This window comes from Carcharodon carcharias, chromosome 13 (assembly GCF_017639515.1).
Source record: "Carcharodon carcharias isolate sCarCar2 chromosome 13, sCarCar2.pri, whole genome shotgun sequence".
In the NCBI taxonomy this organism is placed as follows: Eukaryota; Metazoa; Chordata; class Chondrichthyes; order Lamniformes; family Lamnidae; genus Carcharodon; species Carcharodon carcharias.
Window position 1 is genome coordinate 38,296,600 of NC_054479.1, and position 20,440 is coordinate 38,317,039.

The 20,440-nt window shown below is 37.8% G+C and overlaps 1 protein-coding gene across 19 annotated transcripts in view; it reads right to left on the bottom strand.

Moving 5' to 3' along the window:
* mtmr3 (myotubularin related protein 3) overlaps positions 1–20,440 on the bottom strand; it is a 106,576-nt gene that overhangs the window by 6,320 nt on the left and 79,816 nt on the right. For 17 of the 19 annotated variants that reach the window (XR_005944690.1, XM_041201942.1, XM_041201938.1 and 14 more), the window contains 6 exons: positions 19,848–20,033; positions 18,256–18,426; positions 16,974–17,119; positions 10,762–12,226; positions 3,870–3,980; positions 1,523–1,611 (listed from right to left, as the gene is read on the bottom strand). Coding sequence is in view for 18 of the 19 variants with exons in the window: in XM_041201942.1 (XP_041057876.1) it covers positions 1,523–1,611; positions 3,870–3,980; positions 10,762–12,226; positions 16,974–17,119; positions 18,256–18,426; positions 19,848–20,033 (2,168 nt within the window). In the remaining variant the exon portion in view is untranslated. Of the gene's footprint in view, positions 1–1,522; positions 1,612–3,865; positions 3,981–5,574; positions 5,649–10,761; positions 12,227–16,973; positions 17,120–18,255; positions 18,427–19,847; positions 20,034–20,440 lie in introns of those variants that run through there. The other 2 variants (XM_041201941.1, XM_041201939.1) reach the window with 2 other exon arrangements.

Genomic DNA, 20,440 nt, shown 5'->3' on the forward strand with positions numbered 1-20,440 from the left:
ACCAGAGTCCACTGGCCAACCAATCAGCAGTCTCTTCTCAGAGTATAAATTGTTGTTTCCCTTGACATTGGCATTTTCTCATGAATTATCCTGATGAATGCAAGATGAAAAGCTATGATATAAAAAAAAATCTATTTTCAGCAATTCTCAAGTTCTGTACGACCAAACTATTATTTTTCTGTTTCATGCCTTTTCTCTGTAACATCCTGTAACAACATACAACCCGAGAGCTCTATATTCCCGAATTTTGGCCTCTTGTGCACTCCGATTTTCCTTCACTTTAGCACTGGTGGCAGTGCCTTCGCTGTCTGGGGTACCAAATTCTTTACCTAAATCTCTCCACCTCTCCCTCTTTCCCTAAAATGCACTTTTAAAGATCAACATTTTGGTCACTTATCTCAAAGATGATCAGAGGAGTTCTCCCTGCCAATCTCCCTCAATCAACATCACACATTCCTGTGTACTGCCAGAGGTCCAATGGGACCAGTATGCTGCACTGCAATGCAACTTGGTGCAACTGCATCACCAAGAAAGGAAAATACTTTTCAGCATGTCCTAGCTCACTACTGAAAGTGTCCCGATTCACAATGCCATCCACTTCAAAGCAATTTTGCCATTCTAAGGCAGGCTGGCTAGGTAACAGATCATATTATCACACTATGCTCCACTGATTTTTTAAAAGCAAAATTTTTTTTCATACTAATAATCTCCTACATTCGTGGGGATATCTGGAAGTGACACTAGTTCAAGGTGGTGTGTATCATAGTACATCCACATAAACAAGCATGTGGTGGAGTTAAAAAAACCTAAGGAGGAAAATGTGGCTGCACTCCCCTTAAATCAGTCACTGGCTTAAAGAGAAAGGTTATAATAGTGCTGGATTTGAGAGTGCTAACTTCTTAGAATTGGCTGTTTTGTAACTGCTGGGACATACGTGCCGATCATGTCCTGTAAATCCTTGAGATATACAGGACCCCTCCAAGGAAATCACTTTCAGTTTGCGGAACATTATAAGGAAAAACTTGTTACTTGTATTATTTTGACGAGTAAAAAGATCCTGTGGAAATCTGTATACAGGTGATGAGAATGAACTGGTTGAAGGATCAACAACAACAATCACCCAAATGTACAAGTTTAATTTCTCTACAGTGTAAGAAGGTTCAAACTACTTGGCACAGAGTATTATATAAGTGGTAAACTACCAAAATATACATTTTAATCTAAAATTTCAGTTCCCCTTAAAATTATAGCTAGCCACAAAAAAATTAAATATTGTCAACATCATAATGCCGATCCACCCCATGATCTGCATGCTGGTGATAGATGCTGCAATTGCAGTCTTTGGTAACTAGTATTTTTAGTGGTCATCATCTGTCAAATAGTGAATTTTTTTTCAACAGATTGCAGCCATTTTCTCAATATTGGTCACATCCATGTTTATACAATGGTCTGAGATAACTAGCACTTCATTTGAAGACAAAAAAAATTTAGCTAAATCTGTACAATTTTTTGTACATAGTACCTGCAGTGGTGCTTTCTACTAGCCAGCCAAAATCGACTTTCACAGCCATAGCACTGCGGGGCCAAATGATCGGGATACCATCGAGTCACCTAAGAGACATTGTGAAACCAAGAAAACAGCAGCTTTTGAAAAAGATACCACCTTAAATTTTCAAGTTTGTAATTGTATTTTAGTCTTCTAGCAACACAGGTATAATTCTCTGCCCTTTATAATGAATTTAAGCCGCTGTGTTGTGAAAAAATTGAACTTTTAATATTGCTTCTCCTTCTTTACACATCTAGGAAATAGGCAAAAGTTATGACCATATAAATTGGATTTTGGAAGGCTTTGATATACAAGTTTCCAAATAGGAAACGAGAACGTTAATCCAAAAAACATATCTTACAATAATAACTCAATTAAAGGCAGAGGTGATTAGAAAAAAAAATGAAACAAGGAGAAAAGAACCAAACATTCTTCGTAATCAAAGGAAAAGGCACTGAAATTGCATTTAGGATGCTCAAAAGAGAAAAAAAAAGCTAAAGCAGAACTTAATTTACAACAGATAGTGTTAAAGATTCCAGACAACAGGGAACAATGATATAGCTGAGGACCATTACAGTCTGTACTCGAAAGCTGCTACTTCACCCAAGCCATGCAGAATACCACCGCCAGAATTCACAACACAATGGGTTGCAATTTAGGACACATGGCAAAGGATTGAGTTTTGAGTAAATTACTCAGATACTGGGCCAAACGTTTTCTGATGCTACACATTGGTACAGATCATCTGGGAATAAAATGAAAAATCAGGCAAGGACCATGCATTTGAGCTAACATATAACAACTTAACATTTATGTAGTGCCTTTTATTTAGGAAAATGCCCAAGGTATTTTACAGGAATGCAATCAGATAAAAATTGACAGTGAGCAAAAGGTGCAGATATTAGGATGGGTAATAAAAGCTTGGTTAAAAGAGGTAGGTTTAAAAGGAAGGTCTTAAAGGAGTGAAATGTGAAGAGGTTTAAGGAGGGAATTCCAGAGCTTAACGCTTAGATTGCTTGACGTATGGCCACCAATGTGGGACGGAGGGGTTGGGAGATGCACAGACGCCAAACAGAAAGTTAGTAATACCATCGTTCTCTTACAATGTGTGATACTGTCTGCCCAGTTCCTCCTCTATTCATTATGTGTAGATGATTCAATGCATTCAAATGCAGGGAGAAGGGAGATCTACCTCACTAACTTTAAAATGAGTTTTCCTCTAAATAATTTGCTCATTATATTTCAACAGCCTTGTTCCCAACATATTTAAAATGTAGACAGATAAATATTAGCTTATGTATTCTATTCTCATTTTGAAATGATCCCTGGGACAACAGTTCTCACTGAGTTGCATCAATACATGTAATGAATATCCCTTTATTCAGTTACAAATAAATATTGAAAATGAAGAAGCTTTCATGATAATTACAAGAGAACGTTGATCAGAGATGCCATTCAAATACCCAACTTTGATAAGTGTGTGTGTTATAGTATTGTCATGAGGGAGTGCATTACATGAATAGAGCAGTAAGTTAATAAGAATGGCAAGTTACTTGCCATACCTCGATAATAATGCCCATGCTAAAAACCTACCATTGTGATGTCCCTGTACAATTCAATTAGATGAAGCTTAAATGCACTGACATCATTTCTTTTTCCAAATGTCAGTCTGAACATGAACATTACCCCAGTTAAAATTCATTCAGTGTGCGAAAGGGACAACAGCTTTACTTGAGGTATACATCCAAATCCTCACCCATTTCTATGCTGCAACTTCAGCACTGGTTTTTATTTGAATAGCCCAAGAATTAATTTGGCACAATTGATAATCTTAGTAAACACTGAAACTGAATTATCACAATCATCCTAAAATTCTGACTTCTGTATCCTGTGTTGTCTTCAATGCACAATTTCTAAAGCTGGATTAATATTCTTCTGTTGCCAAAAGCTATCACTGGCCCTTTTCACCTTTTCCTTAATTCACCGTTTCATTGATTTCTTGACCATTTTCTTGTGCAATCTATTCTTTCTTTTATATCCTCTTAACAGTTCTCAAACTGAGTATTTTTTTTTTAAATAGACTAGATTATTACTATCTACAGCACCTCATCTTGAAAAGTTGCATCAAAATTTCCTTCACTTATTTTGCCCTCCACCTGTATCTTATCATCTTGTCCAAGGCTTGGATATATTTGGCATCAGATAAAAAAAAATCTCAGTCTACATTTTCTTCCTCAAATAATTTCTTTAAAAACAGAATCTCAATATATATATTTTATAATTTTGGACCATTTCCATTTCTTGTTGAAGCTGTATTTCTCACCTCTGTGTCCTGTTTATCCACTTGCTCCCAACTGGTCTCAGAGAATATTTCTGTGCTGCAGCGGGATAAGCAATTCTGATCCATATTGCTCTCAGAGTCTGGGATAGAGGTCTAATTTCAGAACAAAAAACAATGGGAATGTATAATCTGTATCTACAAAATGTATTTACATCCAGCACCATAAAAGTACTTTGTGACAAATAAGTGGGAGATAATTTTCTAAACTGCTAACAAATTTACACAATTCTCAGGCTGTGCATGTGCATTTTATAAGAAAATTAATAGAATTAGATCTTCAATGAAAACGACACCTGAAATATTCTTACAAATAGCAACATTTTTACTGAACATCAATCAGTAGCATTCTTCACAATCAAGGATTAATTAACAATTAGGTAACTTTCTCAGAATAGCATGAATTCATCGATTCAAAGAACGTTAAATGAGCACAGAAACAAGCTATCTGGTGCATCAATTCCAAAGTATATTTTGTCTTTTCTGTATGAAATCTCATCCTATAACTGTTAACAAATCTATGTATCTGGAATTTTTTAAAGCTAAATTTGTAAAGGTTTTTCAGTCATGAATTTGCTTTTGTTACTTAGTGTTGATAATTGCAGGCTGATGCGTTTCACTTCAAGCCAGTTGGATATAATTCTGTCTGTCCTTTTTTCCTCCTGTGTAAATGCAAGAAATTTTCTACTCACACTGTTAAAATCTGAGTTCAGAAAGAGCTTGTCTGACTTTCAGCCACCTAATTGGTTTCTTTTCATGTACATGGTCTGCTTATGGAAATAGTCAAATTTTGAACAAATGGTGTGTAAACTTCAAACTATGACAAGGATCTTACTCCAAGAAAGGACCATACTACAAAGTAAGATTCTCAAGTTATTTGTGTACCCAACCTTTTGTTCTAACAGTCGATCAGTATTGTCAAGTCTTAATAATGTAGAACTGAGAGTAAACTAATTTCATAAAGAATTCAACATGATTTCCTTTTCATGTTTTTACTACAACTCCTTTCTGAAGGCAGTGACCTGTTGAAAGTTACAATTCCATCTGTGCTGTCTGTGGCTAGTCGACATGTGTAGGATGTATAGGGAGTGATGGCAGGCTATTCAGCTGTAGAGGTCATCACAGCAATGCTTGATCCTACCTTCATCAGATGTCCACACAGATGAACTTTCCAACAGGTATCACTGCATAATAATGAGTAGGAAACCAGAGGGCCTTCCTTTGTTTTTAGAACATAACACAGACAACAAGAGCATCCCTATACCCTTGGATGAGATCACCTAAATCTGCACTGATCAGGGTTTGAAGTCTGCCTAGCTCAATACCACAGGACGCAATATATTTACTCGTGGAGTCTCCAGGCTCTTTTTGAAGCAGAGATAGGAAATCAGGTATTAAAATAACCTCAATGAGTCAACAGGTATAACAGTATTCATATTCCATCACATTTAATAACAACAATAACACATGAATCCGTGCAGCACGAATAACCTCCATGCAGGCCTGGTGCTTTACATTATGAGAAAGGATGTAAATAATACTCAAGGAAATTAGATTACAAGGGCTACTTATCAAAGTTATCTTCCTAGTATTGACTTGTCAAGTAAAGAATTTGAAATACTGCTTCAGTGATTGTTACCCAAGACTTCCCCTGAGTGAAAAACAATCTCAATCAGAAAAAATATATTACCTGTGGACATTAAGTAACGATCATCATAAGCGTTTTACGCTAATAGTTCCCAAAATAATTCCTGGATGTACACACTATTTTGAAAATACAAAAGTTTAAAAAATGTTATGCCAATGGATTTAAAAAAAAAACTGTCATAAAATTGTATTTTTCACTCAAACAGCCAATGAACAGGGCTTTCGTTGTATCCATTTCCTAGGTAAAAAAATTTCCAAAATTGTAGAATGTTTGATAGCATCACAGCCAATTAATCAGCTTTTCATGGAATCTTTAGGAATGACATTACATCAGAATGTCTTTAGTTCATAAAATTACACATTACAAAGATTACTGTTATAAAAATTAAATGTGGTAGCATGCCACAATGAAAAGACTCTAACCACATCCAAATTTTTCCATTTCTCTCCTGAAGGTGTTGTCCCTTGTTGGGGGCCAAGCTGATTTGAAGGCAGTAGGATTTCTAGCATGTTTCTCAATACCCATGATCACTTGGGGACATTGGCAGATATCTGTTTGTGCAGTTCTCTTTTTTTAGAATAAACAAAGAAAGCTGCTTCTTTAAACACATATTTTTAAGGATAAAATTTGTAACTTGTCTTTTCTCCTTCCTCTTTTCTTTAATGCTATTTTCAACCTTCCTTTTCTTCTCTCACGAAGGCTCGACTTTGTGCTGGAGTATCCAAGCGAGCAACCTTAATGTGAAGTTATACAGAAAGCACTGGGAAGCCATCCAACCATCAACTGCATCATAGTGGAATACAATCCTGTTCCTGCCTAACGTCCATGTACATTAACAACTTAGTATATAGACATAGATTAAAAGATTCATCATTGTTTGGTACTCCAAAAGTAGCTGTTTCAGAGATTAAAAGGTTCAAACAGAAAAACAAAACAGAGTCAAAAGCCAATTAAATAGAGGGTGGTGGATGCCCAAGAGCAAATGCTAAACAATCCCCATTTGGAAATAGGTCATAAGAATAAATGCTGTGCAGTTATAAGATCTTCTGATCCCCAATTGTACTACCAAGGAATCATTCCTATATACCTCTTAAAAGATAAAGATAATAGACACAATGTAAAGATGTATACTGTGGACTCAATGGTATGTAGTTGTTGTATGATGCCATCCATACCTAGCAATCATACACAGAATCTTTACAGTGCAGAAGGCCATTCAGCCCATTGAGTTTGCACAGGCTCTCTGAAAGAACATGCTACCTGGTCCCACTCCCCTGCCTCATTCCCCATAACCTTGCACATTCTCTTTTTTCAGATAGCAATCTAATTCCTTTTTGAATACCTTGATCAAACCTGCCCCCACCACCCACTCAGGAAGTTCATTCCAGACTCCAACCACCTCTGGGATGAGGCTTTTCAGTGTTTTCATGTCAAATTTATCAAGTGACAATATGTATTTATCAGAAAATAATTATCAGTATTTATTAGAGAATATGCCTATTTACCAAATTTAAGACAGATCTCAATGAAGAATGTCGGAAAAGATTTGATATTAACATTACAGTTGCATTTTCATGCAGGATTTTGTTTTTGAGATTTCTAGCAGCTGCAGTATTTTGCAATTGTAGCACATCATTTCTTTAGGCTGATAGCTAAAATATAAGACCTTGTATTGAAATAGCATCTTGAACAAAGTAAAACACCCTAAGGCATTTCACAGGACTGTTATCAGAAAAAATTTGACATAAGCCACAAAGATAATAAAACAGGTGACAAAAGCTTGGTTAAAGGGGTAAGTTTTAAGTAAGGGAGGGGAGAGAGGTAGAGAAGCAGATGTTTAGGGAGGGAATTCCAAAGCTTAGGGTCTAGACAGCTGAAGGCACAGCCATTAATGGTGCAGCAAGGGATATTCGGGATATACAGGAAGGTTAGAGAAATGGGGAGTGGTGAGGACATGGAGGGATTTGAACAGTAGGACAAGAATTTTAAATTCAATGCATTGTTGGATGGGAGTCAATGTAAATTAAATGGATGAATGGAACTTGGCGGAGGTAGTGCGTAAGTAGCAGTGTTTGCATAATCTAAAATTTACAGAGTAGGAGGTAGGAGGCCTGCCAGGGGAGTATTAGAATAGTCTGGAGGTAGAAAAAAAGCATGGATGGCTTTCAGTTTTTTGTGCTGTTAATGGTAGCTTGTTTGACTGATGCTTAAGCAAACTTTATTATAGTCCTAAAAAGTAAAAATACAAATAAGGTTTTAAAATCTTCCTCACTCATTTACATTTCCCCAACTGCTTCTCTCTTTGCTATCCCTACGTTTGTCCTCACTTTGTCCCCCATGATCATTTTCCATATCGTCATCTACCCAGCTCTTCCAAAATCATTAACCTGCCTGCTTTTGAGTCTTTAGGTCTCCCATCATCATTCTGCAATTAGGACTGATGACCCAATTTTCTTTGGATTGGCTGATAGCCTAATTCAAAGCCAATTTGTTTCCTAAACATGTTGGAGATATTTCAAAAGTTTGCCTCAGCATGTCATTGAACTGAATCTCAATCTTTTGACGTCTTTGAGTGAGACATCAGACATTTCAATCATTTAATGAGAAACACATTAGCAGCAAGGGAACTGAAGTACGTTCCCTCAGTCTTCAACAATAAATGCACAACAGTAGTTCTTACTTATTAAGCTGGTAGTTACATATTACATATGCAATTCTACTTGCATTCTAGTAAATTATTTATATGCTGCACACCTTTTAAAAAATTGAACTATATGACTAAACAATAACCATCCATTCTGAAAACTTAACCAATATAAATTTATACCAAATGTAAATAAGTTATTAATTTTATTCAGCACAATCTTCTAATAACTATACACAAAACTATTAAATACTCAGATGTACAAAATAATCATTTGAACAGACTACTACTACAACTTTGTAAAATTTTAGGTGAACAGTTAAAATTTGTTAACTTTTTATTACCCATGATCAACAAAATAATTGCAATAATTAATGCACTCATTCCAATCAAAATGTCAGTACAAAATACAATGAAAATCACAGATATTTAAATACAGCATATGCTGTAACCTGATTTATTTTTGTAAATTTGCATTTTTCATCTATTCCAATGGGATGAACTAATTGGTTTACAAAAATGAGAGCAGGTAGGAACAAGAAAATAAGCACCAGCACACACTGTTCTTTCAGCCTATTTAACTGTGAAATTTTAATACCATGAAATAATTCTATTTGGGGAGACAGATTCTATTACTCCATACTCCACCATGATACTTTGTACAATAGTGGAAATGATGGTCAATTTTAAGGCAGTTTGTCATTGTTTGGAAAATTAAACTCAGAACCACCTCTAAACTAAGTTACTGGACTAAATTCCTGATTATGCACATTATTAAAACTGTCGAGTCTGTAGCCATTTATACTTACATCCAATGAATAATCAGTGTTGAGTTTTGAGCATTAAAAAAAAAAGCAAAAATATTTCTAGTTTTAATCATGTTGGAATATTTACTGTGTAGTAATTCCAACAGTTTGGAGCTGTTACATATTGGGAAAGTCTGTTTGTTTTAAGTCTTGGTTTCAAAATCGTGATGTTTGCAATGTTAGGGATTACATTTTTATTTAAATTACAAGTTATACAAAATTTCAGGCTACAATTTTAATTATAATATATACATTGTTTGATCCTTTTTCTGTTGCTCTATTTGAATTGTCACTAGTTGTTACATCATTCTCATGTCAATATTGCATCACAACTTGCATTAATATGGAATAGAAAAATGTTCCAAGACACTTCAGAAGTGTGATCAGGACATGAATACAAAGACAAAGGAGTAGACACTAGAATGGGTAGCCAAAAGCTTGTTCAAACAGATCGGTTTTAAGGAATGTCTTAAAGGAGGGGCTGAAGGTGGAGAGGTGCAAGGATTCTAGAATTAGGAGTAATATAAAAGCAAAATATTGTGGATACTGGAAAGCAGGTAGGAGTAAGACAATAAAAATATTTCAGCATTCCCTGTTTTTATACTAGAGTTAAAGGCTTAAGGCAGAAGGCATTGATTGCTACTGATGGTTTGTGAAAGAGATGAGGGCAATAAGAGGCCAGTTGGTGGAATGGAAAGTTTGGGGTTTGTAAGCCTGAAGGAGGTTTCAGAGATAGGGAAGGGTCAAGTCACGAAGGAATCTAAACCGCCAATGATAATTTTAAATCTGAGGTGTTCAGGAACCAGGAGTCTTGGTGGATTTGCAAAAGGAGATTTGAAGTATGAGCAGGACATGGTGCAAGATAGGATACAGGTAGAGTAATGGATGAGTCCAAATTTACAGACAGTGGAGGATGGAAGGCAGTCCAGAAGAACATTGGAATAGTTCAGTCTAGAGATAAAGGCATGGATGAAGGTTTCTGCAGTAGATAGGCTGAGGTACGAGTCATAGTGTAGGGGTGCAACTTTACAGAGGTTGTAACAGGCAGTCACTGAGATTGCAAACAGTCTAGTTTAGCAACATATTGGCCAGGAAGAGAGATGGATTCAGTACTAAAGTATGGCGCGTGTGGCAGGAACTAAAACTAATAGTTCTGGTCTTAATGATTAGCTGGAAAAAATTGTGGCTCATCAAAGACTGGATGCTGACAAACAGTCAGGTAAGATAGAGGCAGTGAAGGGGTTGAAAGATAGAGCTGCGTGTCAACTGCACACATGTAGAAGCCCACCCCATGTCGATGGACAATGTTGTCAAGGGAAGCTGGATGGAAACGGTCAGGACCAAGAATAATCCTTGGGGGATCTTGGAGGGAACGTGCGGGGTTACACAAGAAGAAAACCCATTAATGAAGACACAACATCTATAAGCAAATATAACAAGAACGAAACCAAATGAATATAAAGTTTAGTATGATATCCTTTGTTGTACCAACAGATCACTCAAGAGCAAATGAAAGCATAAAGACTCTCAATAGACCATCATGATCCAGGCATTGCCAAAGTTGACCAACAGTACAGTGTAAACGCAAGATTATCATATTGAGAATAAATGAGAGGTAGAATAGTTGTTAACAAGCCATCAACATTGAACCCAAACTATTAGATTAAATTGAAAACAAAGTATCTGACGGTTTAATTACAAATGAACTGTAAGTTGTTCGCAAGAAAACTGTACAGTCAACATTCAGGATGTAAGAAAAGAGAAATTTCCTATACTTACCACTTCATCACTAAAATCTCCATTAAAACGCAGAGATGAATTGCTAAAATGCTGACACTCCAGCCTGCTCCACAGTTCTTGTACCTGTTTTTTCAAAGTTTCTACCTCTTGTTGATGCCCTGCCTCTATCTGACGAAGTCGCTGTTGAATAATATCATTGTATGTGGCCAGCCCATCATCATCCAAATGGCTTCGTGCAGGTTGATCTGGGCTTGCCACTGGCTGCTGTTTTCCAGAGTAGTAATGTGGCCACTTGGATTGGGGGTTTCTAAAATGGCCGGATGGAAATTGCAAAGAGCTGCAACTAGCTGCAGAAACTTGTCTACTTAACACCATTTTCCCCCTCAACTCCTCTCCGTTTATACAGAGTCCATTAGCTGTGATATTTCTTTGAGTACCACTTCCAAAGTCTGCTGCTTTATCCATTACTGTAGTTTCGCTACTGACTTCTCCGTTAGGAACAAATCCATCTTTACATTCACTTAACGACAAGGCACAAGGAGGAGGCTGTGTACTCTGAACGCTTTTATCTGAAGTCCTATGTAGATCAGTTGCAGATCTTGGTTTCACTACCATATCCTGGTTTTCAGTTATAAATGGAGAAAAACCATTTTCAGAGTCTACAACAGGTACCAATGTACTATTGGCTATGGTATTCAAAGTAAGTTTATTACTAGAGTAGTTTTGTGGCACTTCCTGCTTTGCTCCATCTTCTGTTAAAGTTTCAGTAGAACTCTCCAAAGTAGATATCTTCTCCTCCAGCTTGTCTGGAGTGGTTAAATGTGCTAAGCAAGGTTGTGTTTCTGGTTCAATATTTGAGTCAATAACATCCTCTGCTGCAGTACATGGTTTCGTATAACTTGATGGATTATCAGTAGCAACCTTTCTGAACCCAACGTCTATACCAGGTAACATTTGAATCTGATTAACAGATGCCAAGAACCCATCTTGGGTCTCTTCTTCTGAACTTGTAATAAGTCCAGAAATAGGCTCAGTATTTTTTATTTCATTAATCGACAATGTTTCTGAAGAGTCTGTGACAAAAGTCACCAACTGATTATTTAGGCCACTGTCAAGCTCACTTTCACTACTTAAAGCATTTACGATTCGTTTTAATTCTGTTACTGTTGCATCCTTCGACTGCTCCTCTAACCCACTATCATCTTTAGAGGCTTCTTGTAAAATATTCTCCATTTGACCTTCCCCAACACCAGCGGCTACAGAAAGTTCAGCTCCTAAGGAGTTCTTTCCCAGCCTTCCCAATTCCAGTGCTTCACTGTTGAAGGAATCATCTATTCCATTCCCATCCATCATTCCCCCTATTCCAACACTGTTAAGTTCCAATGACTTGCGATGTTCCTGCCATTTCTCATTTAGGCTTGGATCACTGGAGCGTCTATTTGCTGTAGGTCCAGGATTATCGCAAACTGTTGTCAAGTTGTCAAATGATCTAGTCTTTGGTAACCTTTGGTAACAAAGATATATGTTTATTAATTAACTGTTTAATATATTATTCATCCTAGTTTCTGCCCTATAAACCTAACACTATCCATTAGCAGCAAAATTAGGCAGGCTATTTGATATATCTAGGATGCCGAGTTAAGGTTTTTTTTAATGTTCAATTGATAAAACCAACCACTTTTCTAAAAAGGGGTCAACACAACTATTCTCACAATACACCTTATAGCTATAAACGCTTCAAAGAGCACACCCAGTGCAAAGAAACATTGACTTTCTTTTAAAAAATGCATCTGCATTAAACTGGAGTTGGACAGTTTAATGCTGTGATCCACTGGAGAATCTTTCCAAATTCATTAAATTTAAAATCGATAACGTTAAACTGGAGGAAATCAATCCTTCATTATCTGGGTTGAATTTCAAGCAAGGCTCTTTTTCAAAGGAAATGTAGACCTGCTGGCTTCTTTCAGATGCCACAAGGCAAGTTTCTGACACCATTTTCCTTCCCAAACACATTTTGCTTTGTCCTAAAATAAATTCTTAGGGCCAGAACTTCCGAGGAGTGGCACTCACAGTCGGATTGCCATTCTGCTCTTTTTTACTCTCATTAGTTGGGAGCTGCATATTTCTCGTCCAACCTTTCGACTTGGGCTGAGTGAGAAAAATGCAACATTGCTAGTTCTCAAGGCCTTCCGTGCAGGGCAGCAGCATCGGGGAAAGTGAAGCCACACTCCCTTTTTATGGCACGAGGGGGCAGGATGGGCTGGCGGCAGTCGTGAGGGTAGTTGGACTTGGAAGGGGGGTGGGGGGGCACGCACTGGTATAATCACCCAGGAGTTAGAAGTGGCTTTAATTCCAACTTTTCTTGGGTAACCATTCTGCTAAGCAAGTCAGAACCATCCAAAGTCTCCGATCTAAATTGGTTGGTTCCCAGTGCAGCATAATTGCCCATCAAAAGTTTGAACTTCTTGGGCAATTGCCATGCAGTCCTTGGGTGGGGACTTCCGACAGGGGAGATCCCCCAGGCCATCTTCTGGGGTACCTTCTGGGTATGACCCCCTGGAGAATGGATGTTCTGAGCCAATGTGTTTGATCTCATTTAGCATCCAGATGCAAGCAGTCAACTGTAACAAATATTAACAGAAGGTAGCAGTTTCAACATTAAATGGTTTAGTTAAGGAGGATACGCAAGCTAATCATGAAAACTATTTGGTAAATTTCAATTATTTATTTCAATTTCTTGCCAATTTAAAATCATTTTTCTATAATGTGACACCAAGCTAGGTGGCATAGTCAATAGAGCAGAAGTTGCTAAGTGACACATGATAGATTAAGTGAGGTCAAAACTGTGGCAGATGGCATTCAATATAGCAAAGTATGAGTATTTTTAACCTAAAGGATGGATCAGAGTATTTTGTGAATGGTAATATGCTAGGAAATGTAGAGAAGCATAGAAATTTGGATGACCATATACAGAAATCACCAGGACCTTATGGACCAGTAGTAAAAGTAATTAAAAAGGTTAATAGAATATCAGCTCTTATTTCAAGAGGACTGAAATACAAAAGGATGAAAGTTATGTTAGTTTTTACAGAGTTCTATTTAGATCTCATTTGAAACACTACATTCAGTTCTAGATACTATATTTCAGGAAGGATATACTGATCTTTATAGTTTAAGTTTGATTTGTATTTCTGTATCTGTGTGTTAAGAAAGGTCAAATTGAGTTTTAGTTTCACTTTAAAAGGTGTCTGCATTTCTAATGGGTGTTTTACAACAATGGCAGCTAAGTTAAACAAACAAGAGTAGAGAAACGGGGCTGTTGCCTAGCAACAAGGGTCCAGACAGGCAGGTCCCTCCCACAGACACACAGAAAAACTAAAGAAACAGCAGTTTTGAATTCAGTTTCAAGCTAGGACTCGAGAGAGACTGGACACTGGGAAAGGGAACTGCGGGGTGATAGCAGGGTACAGTGCAGATTCACCAGAATTATGCTACAGTTAAAATTATGAAGAAAGGTTACCTAGATTAGGCTTGTACTCCCTTGAATATAGAAGATTTAGGGGCGATTTAATTGAGATGCATAAGATAATTAAAGGATTTGATAGGGTAGATAGAAAGGAATTATTTCCTTTGATGGAGGGAGTCCAGAACAAGGATAATCCTACAGTTAGAACATTTAGGGGCGATGTCAGAAAGCTGTTCTTCATAAAAAGGGTAGTGCAAATCTGGAACTTTCTCCCTAAAATGCTGCTGAGGCTAGGTCTATTGAAAATTTCAAAATTAAAATTAATATTCTCTGTCATGCAAAGAAATTAGGGTTATGGAACCAATGGGGATAGATAGAGTTAAGATACAGATTAGCTTTGATCTAATTGAATGGCAGAACAAGATTGAGGGGCTGCATGACTTCACAGAAACTCAGTGCAGAAGAGGTCCTTCGGCCCATCGAGTCTGCACCGACATGAGAAACACCTGATCTACTTACCTAATCCCATTTACCAGCTCTTGGCCCATAGCCTTGAATGTTGTGACATGCCAAGTGCTCACCCAAGTACTTTTTAAAGAATGAGAGGCAACCCACCTCCACCACCCTCCCAGGCAGCGCATTCCAGACTGTCACCACCCTCTGGGTAAAAATGTTTTTCCTCACATCCCCCCTAAACCTCCTGTCCCTCACCTTGAATTTATGTCCCCTTGTGACTGACCCTTCAACAAAGGGGAACAGCTGCTCCCTGTCCATGCCCCTCAATCTTGTACACCTCGATCAGGTCACCCCTCAGTCTTCTCTGCTCCAATGAAAACAACCCAAGTCGATCCAACCTCTCTTCATAAATGTTTCATCCCAGGCAACATCCTGGTGAATCTTCTCTGCGCCCCCTCCAGTACAATCACATCCTTCCTATAATGTGGCGACCAGAACTGCACACAGTGCTCTAGCTGTAGCCTCACCAAGGTTTTATACAACTCCAACATGACCTCCCTACTTTTGTAATCTATGCCTCAATTGATTAAGGCAAGTGTCCCATATGCCTTTTTCACCACCCCACTAACATGTCCCTCTGCCTTGAGATCTATGGACACACTCACCAAGGTCCCTTTGTTCCTCAGAACTTCCTAGTGTCATGCCATTCATTGAATACTTCATTGTCAAATTACTCCTTCCAAAGTGTACACCTCACAATTTTCACGGTTGAATTCCATCTGCCACTTATCTGCCCATTTGACCATCCCGTCTATATCTTCCTGTAGCCCAAGACACTCAACCTCACTGTTAACCACCCTGCCAATCTTTGTGTCATCCGCAAACTTACTAATCCTACCCCCCCACATAATCATTTATGTCGTTTTTATAAATGACAAATAATAGGGGACCCAGCACAGATCCCTGTGGTACGCCACTGGACACGGGCTTCCAGTCACTAAAGCGTACTTCTGTCATCACCCTCCGTCTCCTACAACTAAGCCAATTTTGAATCCACCTTATCAAATTACCCTGCATCCCATGAGCATTTGCCTTCTTTATAAGTCTCCCATGTGGGACCTTGTCAAAGGCTTTGCTGAAATCCATACATCAACTGCCCTACCCTCATCTACACACCTGGTCACCCCCTCAAAAAATTCAATCAAATTTGTTAGGCATGACCTCCCTCTGACAAAGCCATGTTGATTATCCATGATCAAACCTTGCCTCTCCAAGTGGAGATAGATTCTCTCCTTTAGAATTTTCTCCAATAGTTTCCCTACTGCTGACATGAGACTCACTGGCCTGTAGTTCCCTGGCTTATCTCTACAACCCTTCTTAAATAGCCGAACCACGTTAGTTGTTCTCCCGTCCTCTGGCACCTCCCTTGTGGCCAGAGAGGAATTAAAAATTTGGGTCAGAGCCCCTGCGATCTCCTCCCTTGCCTCCCTCAGCAGTCTGGGAAACAAATAATCTGGACCTGGAGATTTGTCCACTTTTAAGCCTGCCATCACCTCCAATACCTTGTCACTCCCTATTTCAATTTGCTTAATCCGGTTCCTATATTTTAGGATCAATTAAAATGTTGAAGTACACACCACCAAATATCAAAATATACTTTAATATTTGTATTTCCAAATTTAAAACATCAAGTCAGCTTTTGAAAAAAAAAGTTGGACTGCCATACAATTAAGAGTTTCTGTGCACAAGAAATCATCGTGAAGATGACGGCAGTCAGCAAAGGACTGAAATTTACTTCAGAGATTTCCCTTACTCTGGAGTTTAGAAGAATGAGAAGTGATCTCATTAAAACATTCAAACTTATGAAGGGGCTTGAAAGGGTAGATATTGAGATGTTGTTTCCCCTGGCTGGAGGATCTAGAAAAGGGGTGCGGTTTCAGAACAAGGCACGGTCATTTTGAACTGAGACGAGGAGAAATTTCTTCACTCAAAGGGTTGTGAGTCTTTGGAATTCTCTACCCCAGAGGTTTAAGGCTGTGATAGGCAGATTTTTGATTTCTCAGGGAATCAAGGGAGAAAATGGAATTGAAGTCCAAGATCAGCCATGATCCTGCTCCTGATGCCTATGTTATGTTCTTGCCAATTTAATTGCGGTGCGAAATAAATGTAAGGCCATATAGAAGGCTCATATACATGGGTCAGTAGATTCATGATTAAATATTTTCCCAAAGGATTGCTTCATCTCACATTATGAAAAATCCCTGCTTGTTCATAACCAAAGTTGTAATGATCTTACTTCGCAAGAGCAGATTCTCAGCTTGAAATTTACCTTCCCAATGGTTGCTCTTCAGGGATGGACCTTGGAACTGGATAGGGTGCACAATGGTCATCAGCAGGAGTTGAGGGAGATGAATTGGGGATGTACACTGCACTCCAAAGCATCAAATTCCTTACATGGCACACTGGATGCAGTACCTGGTTTAGATGTTGAAGTGTTTTCGTTAGGATATGCAACACACAAATGTTGACTTTTGAATATATTTTCTTTTAAAATGTTTATATTCATTAAAAATCAAATTTAAAGCTTGTACAAAAACTAAGAACAATAATAATCAAAAAGTACACAATCATGATCTTAACAAAATATGATCAACATTGATCTCAGGAATGAAAATTGTAACAAAAACAAAATACTGCAGAATGCAGGGAATCTGAAATAAAAACAGAAAATATTAGAAATATTCTGTAGATCAGGCAGCATCTGTGGGGAGAGAAACAGAGTTAACATTTCAGGTTGACAACATGAAATGTCATCGCCTTGAAATTATTATAATCTTTGGTTAACTGTCATTGTTACTGGAGTACAAGTAATGATTCTGGTTTTCACATGTTATTTCCAAGTATTGAACAATGCCAAAGTTAATGGTCTAAAAGATTGTATATAATGTGCTAGGATGTCTAGAAATCTCATCTCACAGGCGTTCAAATATTTTACAAATTATATAACTCTAACTTGAAGATAACATTTTATATCTTGCATAATCAGATTTATCCTATACTTATTTCATTAAAAGCTGAACAGTACTAAAATTTGACTTAATCTTTTAATTTCTTCTCACCAGAAATTCAACTTTCTGCTGCTTGTGTCCTTACAACTGGATTTCTTTCTCTACTTAATTTCTATTCCCATTATTTGTAAATGGTCCCATAATATAAATTTGATGAACAAAATTAATTAGAAGCCTCCACTCCACTGAAACTTTACTTTGAGGACCACAAGGTGCTTGAAAAATAATAATGACTAACGAAAAATTCCTGAAAACATTCTAAAGCATACAGCATCAATTTCAGTATTCATGACTGACTAGTTGCTAATTTAGATGTTTATGTAATAACAAAGCAAAGGCATACAATCCTGACCATTTGACTGGCCTTCTATGCAGCTATATGCCACTGTCTTTTACTGAGTAAAAAGCTAAATAATCTTTCTGATGTAGTAAAAGATAATTTTATATTGAATTAAAACCTTAAATTAATTATAAAAGCACAAGGAATCAAATGATCACTATGTACCACAATCATCTTACAGAAATGGACGTAAGCAAACGTACAGTTTCAGATTGTGAGGTGTACAGGAGATTTTTAAAGGCTTTGTTAGCAGGCCTCAATAGGGACCAAACAGAGCAGGTTCTTTCCTGAGTATGTTTCTCTTCACGCTCCTTTGCGCTGTTGCACAGGAATGTTCCAAAAAGGCAAGAATATGTATGCTGCACCAATTTAGCCTAGAATAAACAGATAGGAATAAATTATTAAAGCCATTTATATTCAATTTTGGTAAACTAATCTATCTCTATTTCCTAACACTTTTGATTAGTTTAAGTTATATTTGTATTTGTGGCTGTTAGGAATGAGTTTTAGCTTTAAAGTTTAAGTTTGATTTGTAATTCTGTATGTGTGTGTTTTAAGAAAAGTCAAATTGAGTTTTAGTTTTACTTTAAAAGGCGCCTGCCTTTCTAATGGGAGTTTTATGACTGTGGCAGCTAAGTTAAACAAACAAGAGTAGAGAAACTGGGCTAACACTACTGAGATGTCGCCTAGCAACAGGGGTCCAGAGAGGCAGGTCCCTCCCACAGAAAAACTAAAGAAACAGCAGTTTTGAATTCAGTTTGAAGCTTGGACTCAAGAAAGGCTGGACACTGGGAGAAGGAACTGCAGAGTGAGAGCAGATTTCCCAAAAGAACCAAAAAGGTCCCAAGGCCAAAGGAGTCAGACAAACATGGGGAAAATCCCAAGCAGACCTTCTAGTCAAAAGAAGGACAGGTACCTGGAAAAAGGTCCTGTTATGTGAAGTTAAGAGTGAGGGGCAGAGAGAAAGGCTCCAAGCTTCAGATTTAAAGAGACAAAAGCTGCAGAGAGCATATTTAAGGTGAGAGCAGCTTGCAAGAGGCCAGAAGGTCCAAAGAGACAATTAAGGTCTGTAACTCTTTGCTATGGGCATGTGAAGCAGCAGTGTGCTGTTGACAGCTGAGTCAGTGGGAGAGAGTGCATGGAAGACAGCTTCAATACATGTGGTAACCCAGGGAGAGGAACACGCAAGGAGAGTTCAAAGCCCTGGAGGTGAACCTTTCTGGCAGGCGTCTGAGAGATAGCTTTGGTTTGGGAGAAGATTCCAAGGCGAGCTTTTAGAAAGTGGAAATTCGAAACCCTTGTGAAAGACAGAATGCAGTGAGACCGGTTGGCTCACAGTGTGACATGCGTCTGGGGGGAGTTGAGGAGAAATCCATAGCATCTGGTTGAGGTGGCATTTGTAACTTGGTTTCAGAGTGTGGTGTGTCTGACCAAAGTGCGGCTATTGGTTTACATGGACTGTGTACTTACTGTGAACATTATAGTATAAGATAGCTTAGTAACGTGTGTTATCCTTACAAATCTGTATATATCTGTAAAAGGTTTGGTTCTGGGTGAAGGAGCATTGTAATATAGTTCATCTTTTCTTGGTTAATAGATGTTTTACGCTTTGTTTAAAGTTCATTAGCTGACTCCGGTGACACTGTTCAGTAGCCTCTCTCCACGTATCTAAACAAAAATAAAAGTTAGGATCTATCAAGCTGGGTTCCACCCTGGGATCAGGCTTGTCCAGTGGTAGCCTCAGCTGGGGGTCATAACAAAAGGGAAAGTAGTACTAAAAAAAAACTCTACTTACAAGGAATGCTTCATTAAACTCAAACGAACAAGGGAACTGTCTTTGTAATTGATGGACACAATCCAGCCATTGAAGAAACACAGGACAGCGTTCATTAAGATCATCCGAGTTTTCACCATGGCCACAGCGATCAGCAAATTTATGACCAAAATCCAGCCATTCCATTTCCACCAGCACCTGAAAACCCTGTAAAATATGTAGCCGTTAGCATTAAAACTCACACAGCAAGTGAATTTCAAAAATAGCAGTATAATTGGATGGTTACTAACATTCAAAAATTTATCATTGCTCTGATTTTGGAACATGAACTAATACTATGGATAAATCAGTTTTTGTTGTTTTTGACTGCATGTGTTATAATATGGCTTCCTCAAAACAAATTAACATCTGGCTGATGTGGTGATATGAGTTTATCACTCGAATAATAATGGTATGCTAAATATTTTTAACATATTTTTGCATGTGTAAACTATTAACAAATTCTTATAAAAGGGTCTATTCCATGCAATGTATAATTTCCAATTACACTATCAGTGGTAATTTGTTTTCTTAAAAAAAAATGCCAAACAGATTCCATGATGCACATATCTAAG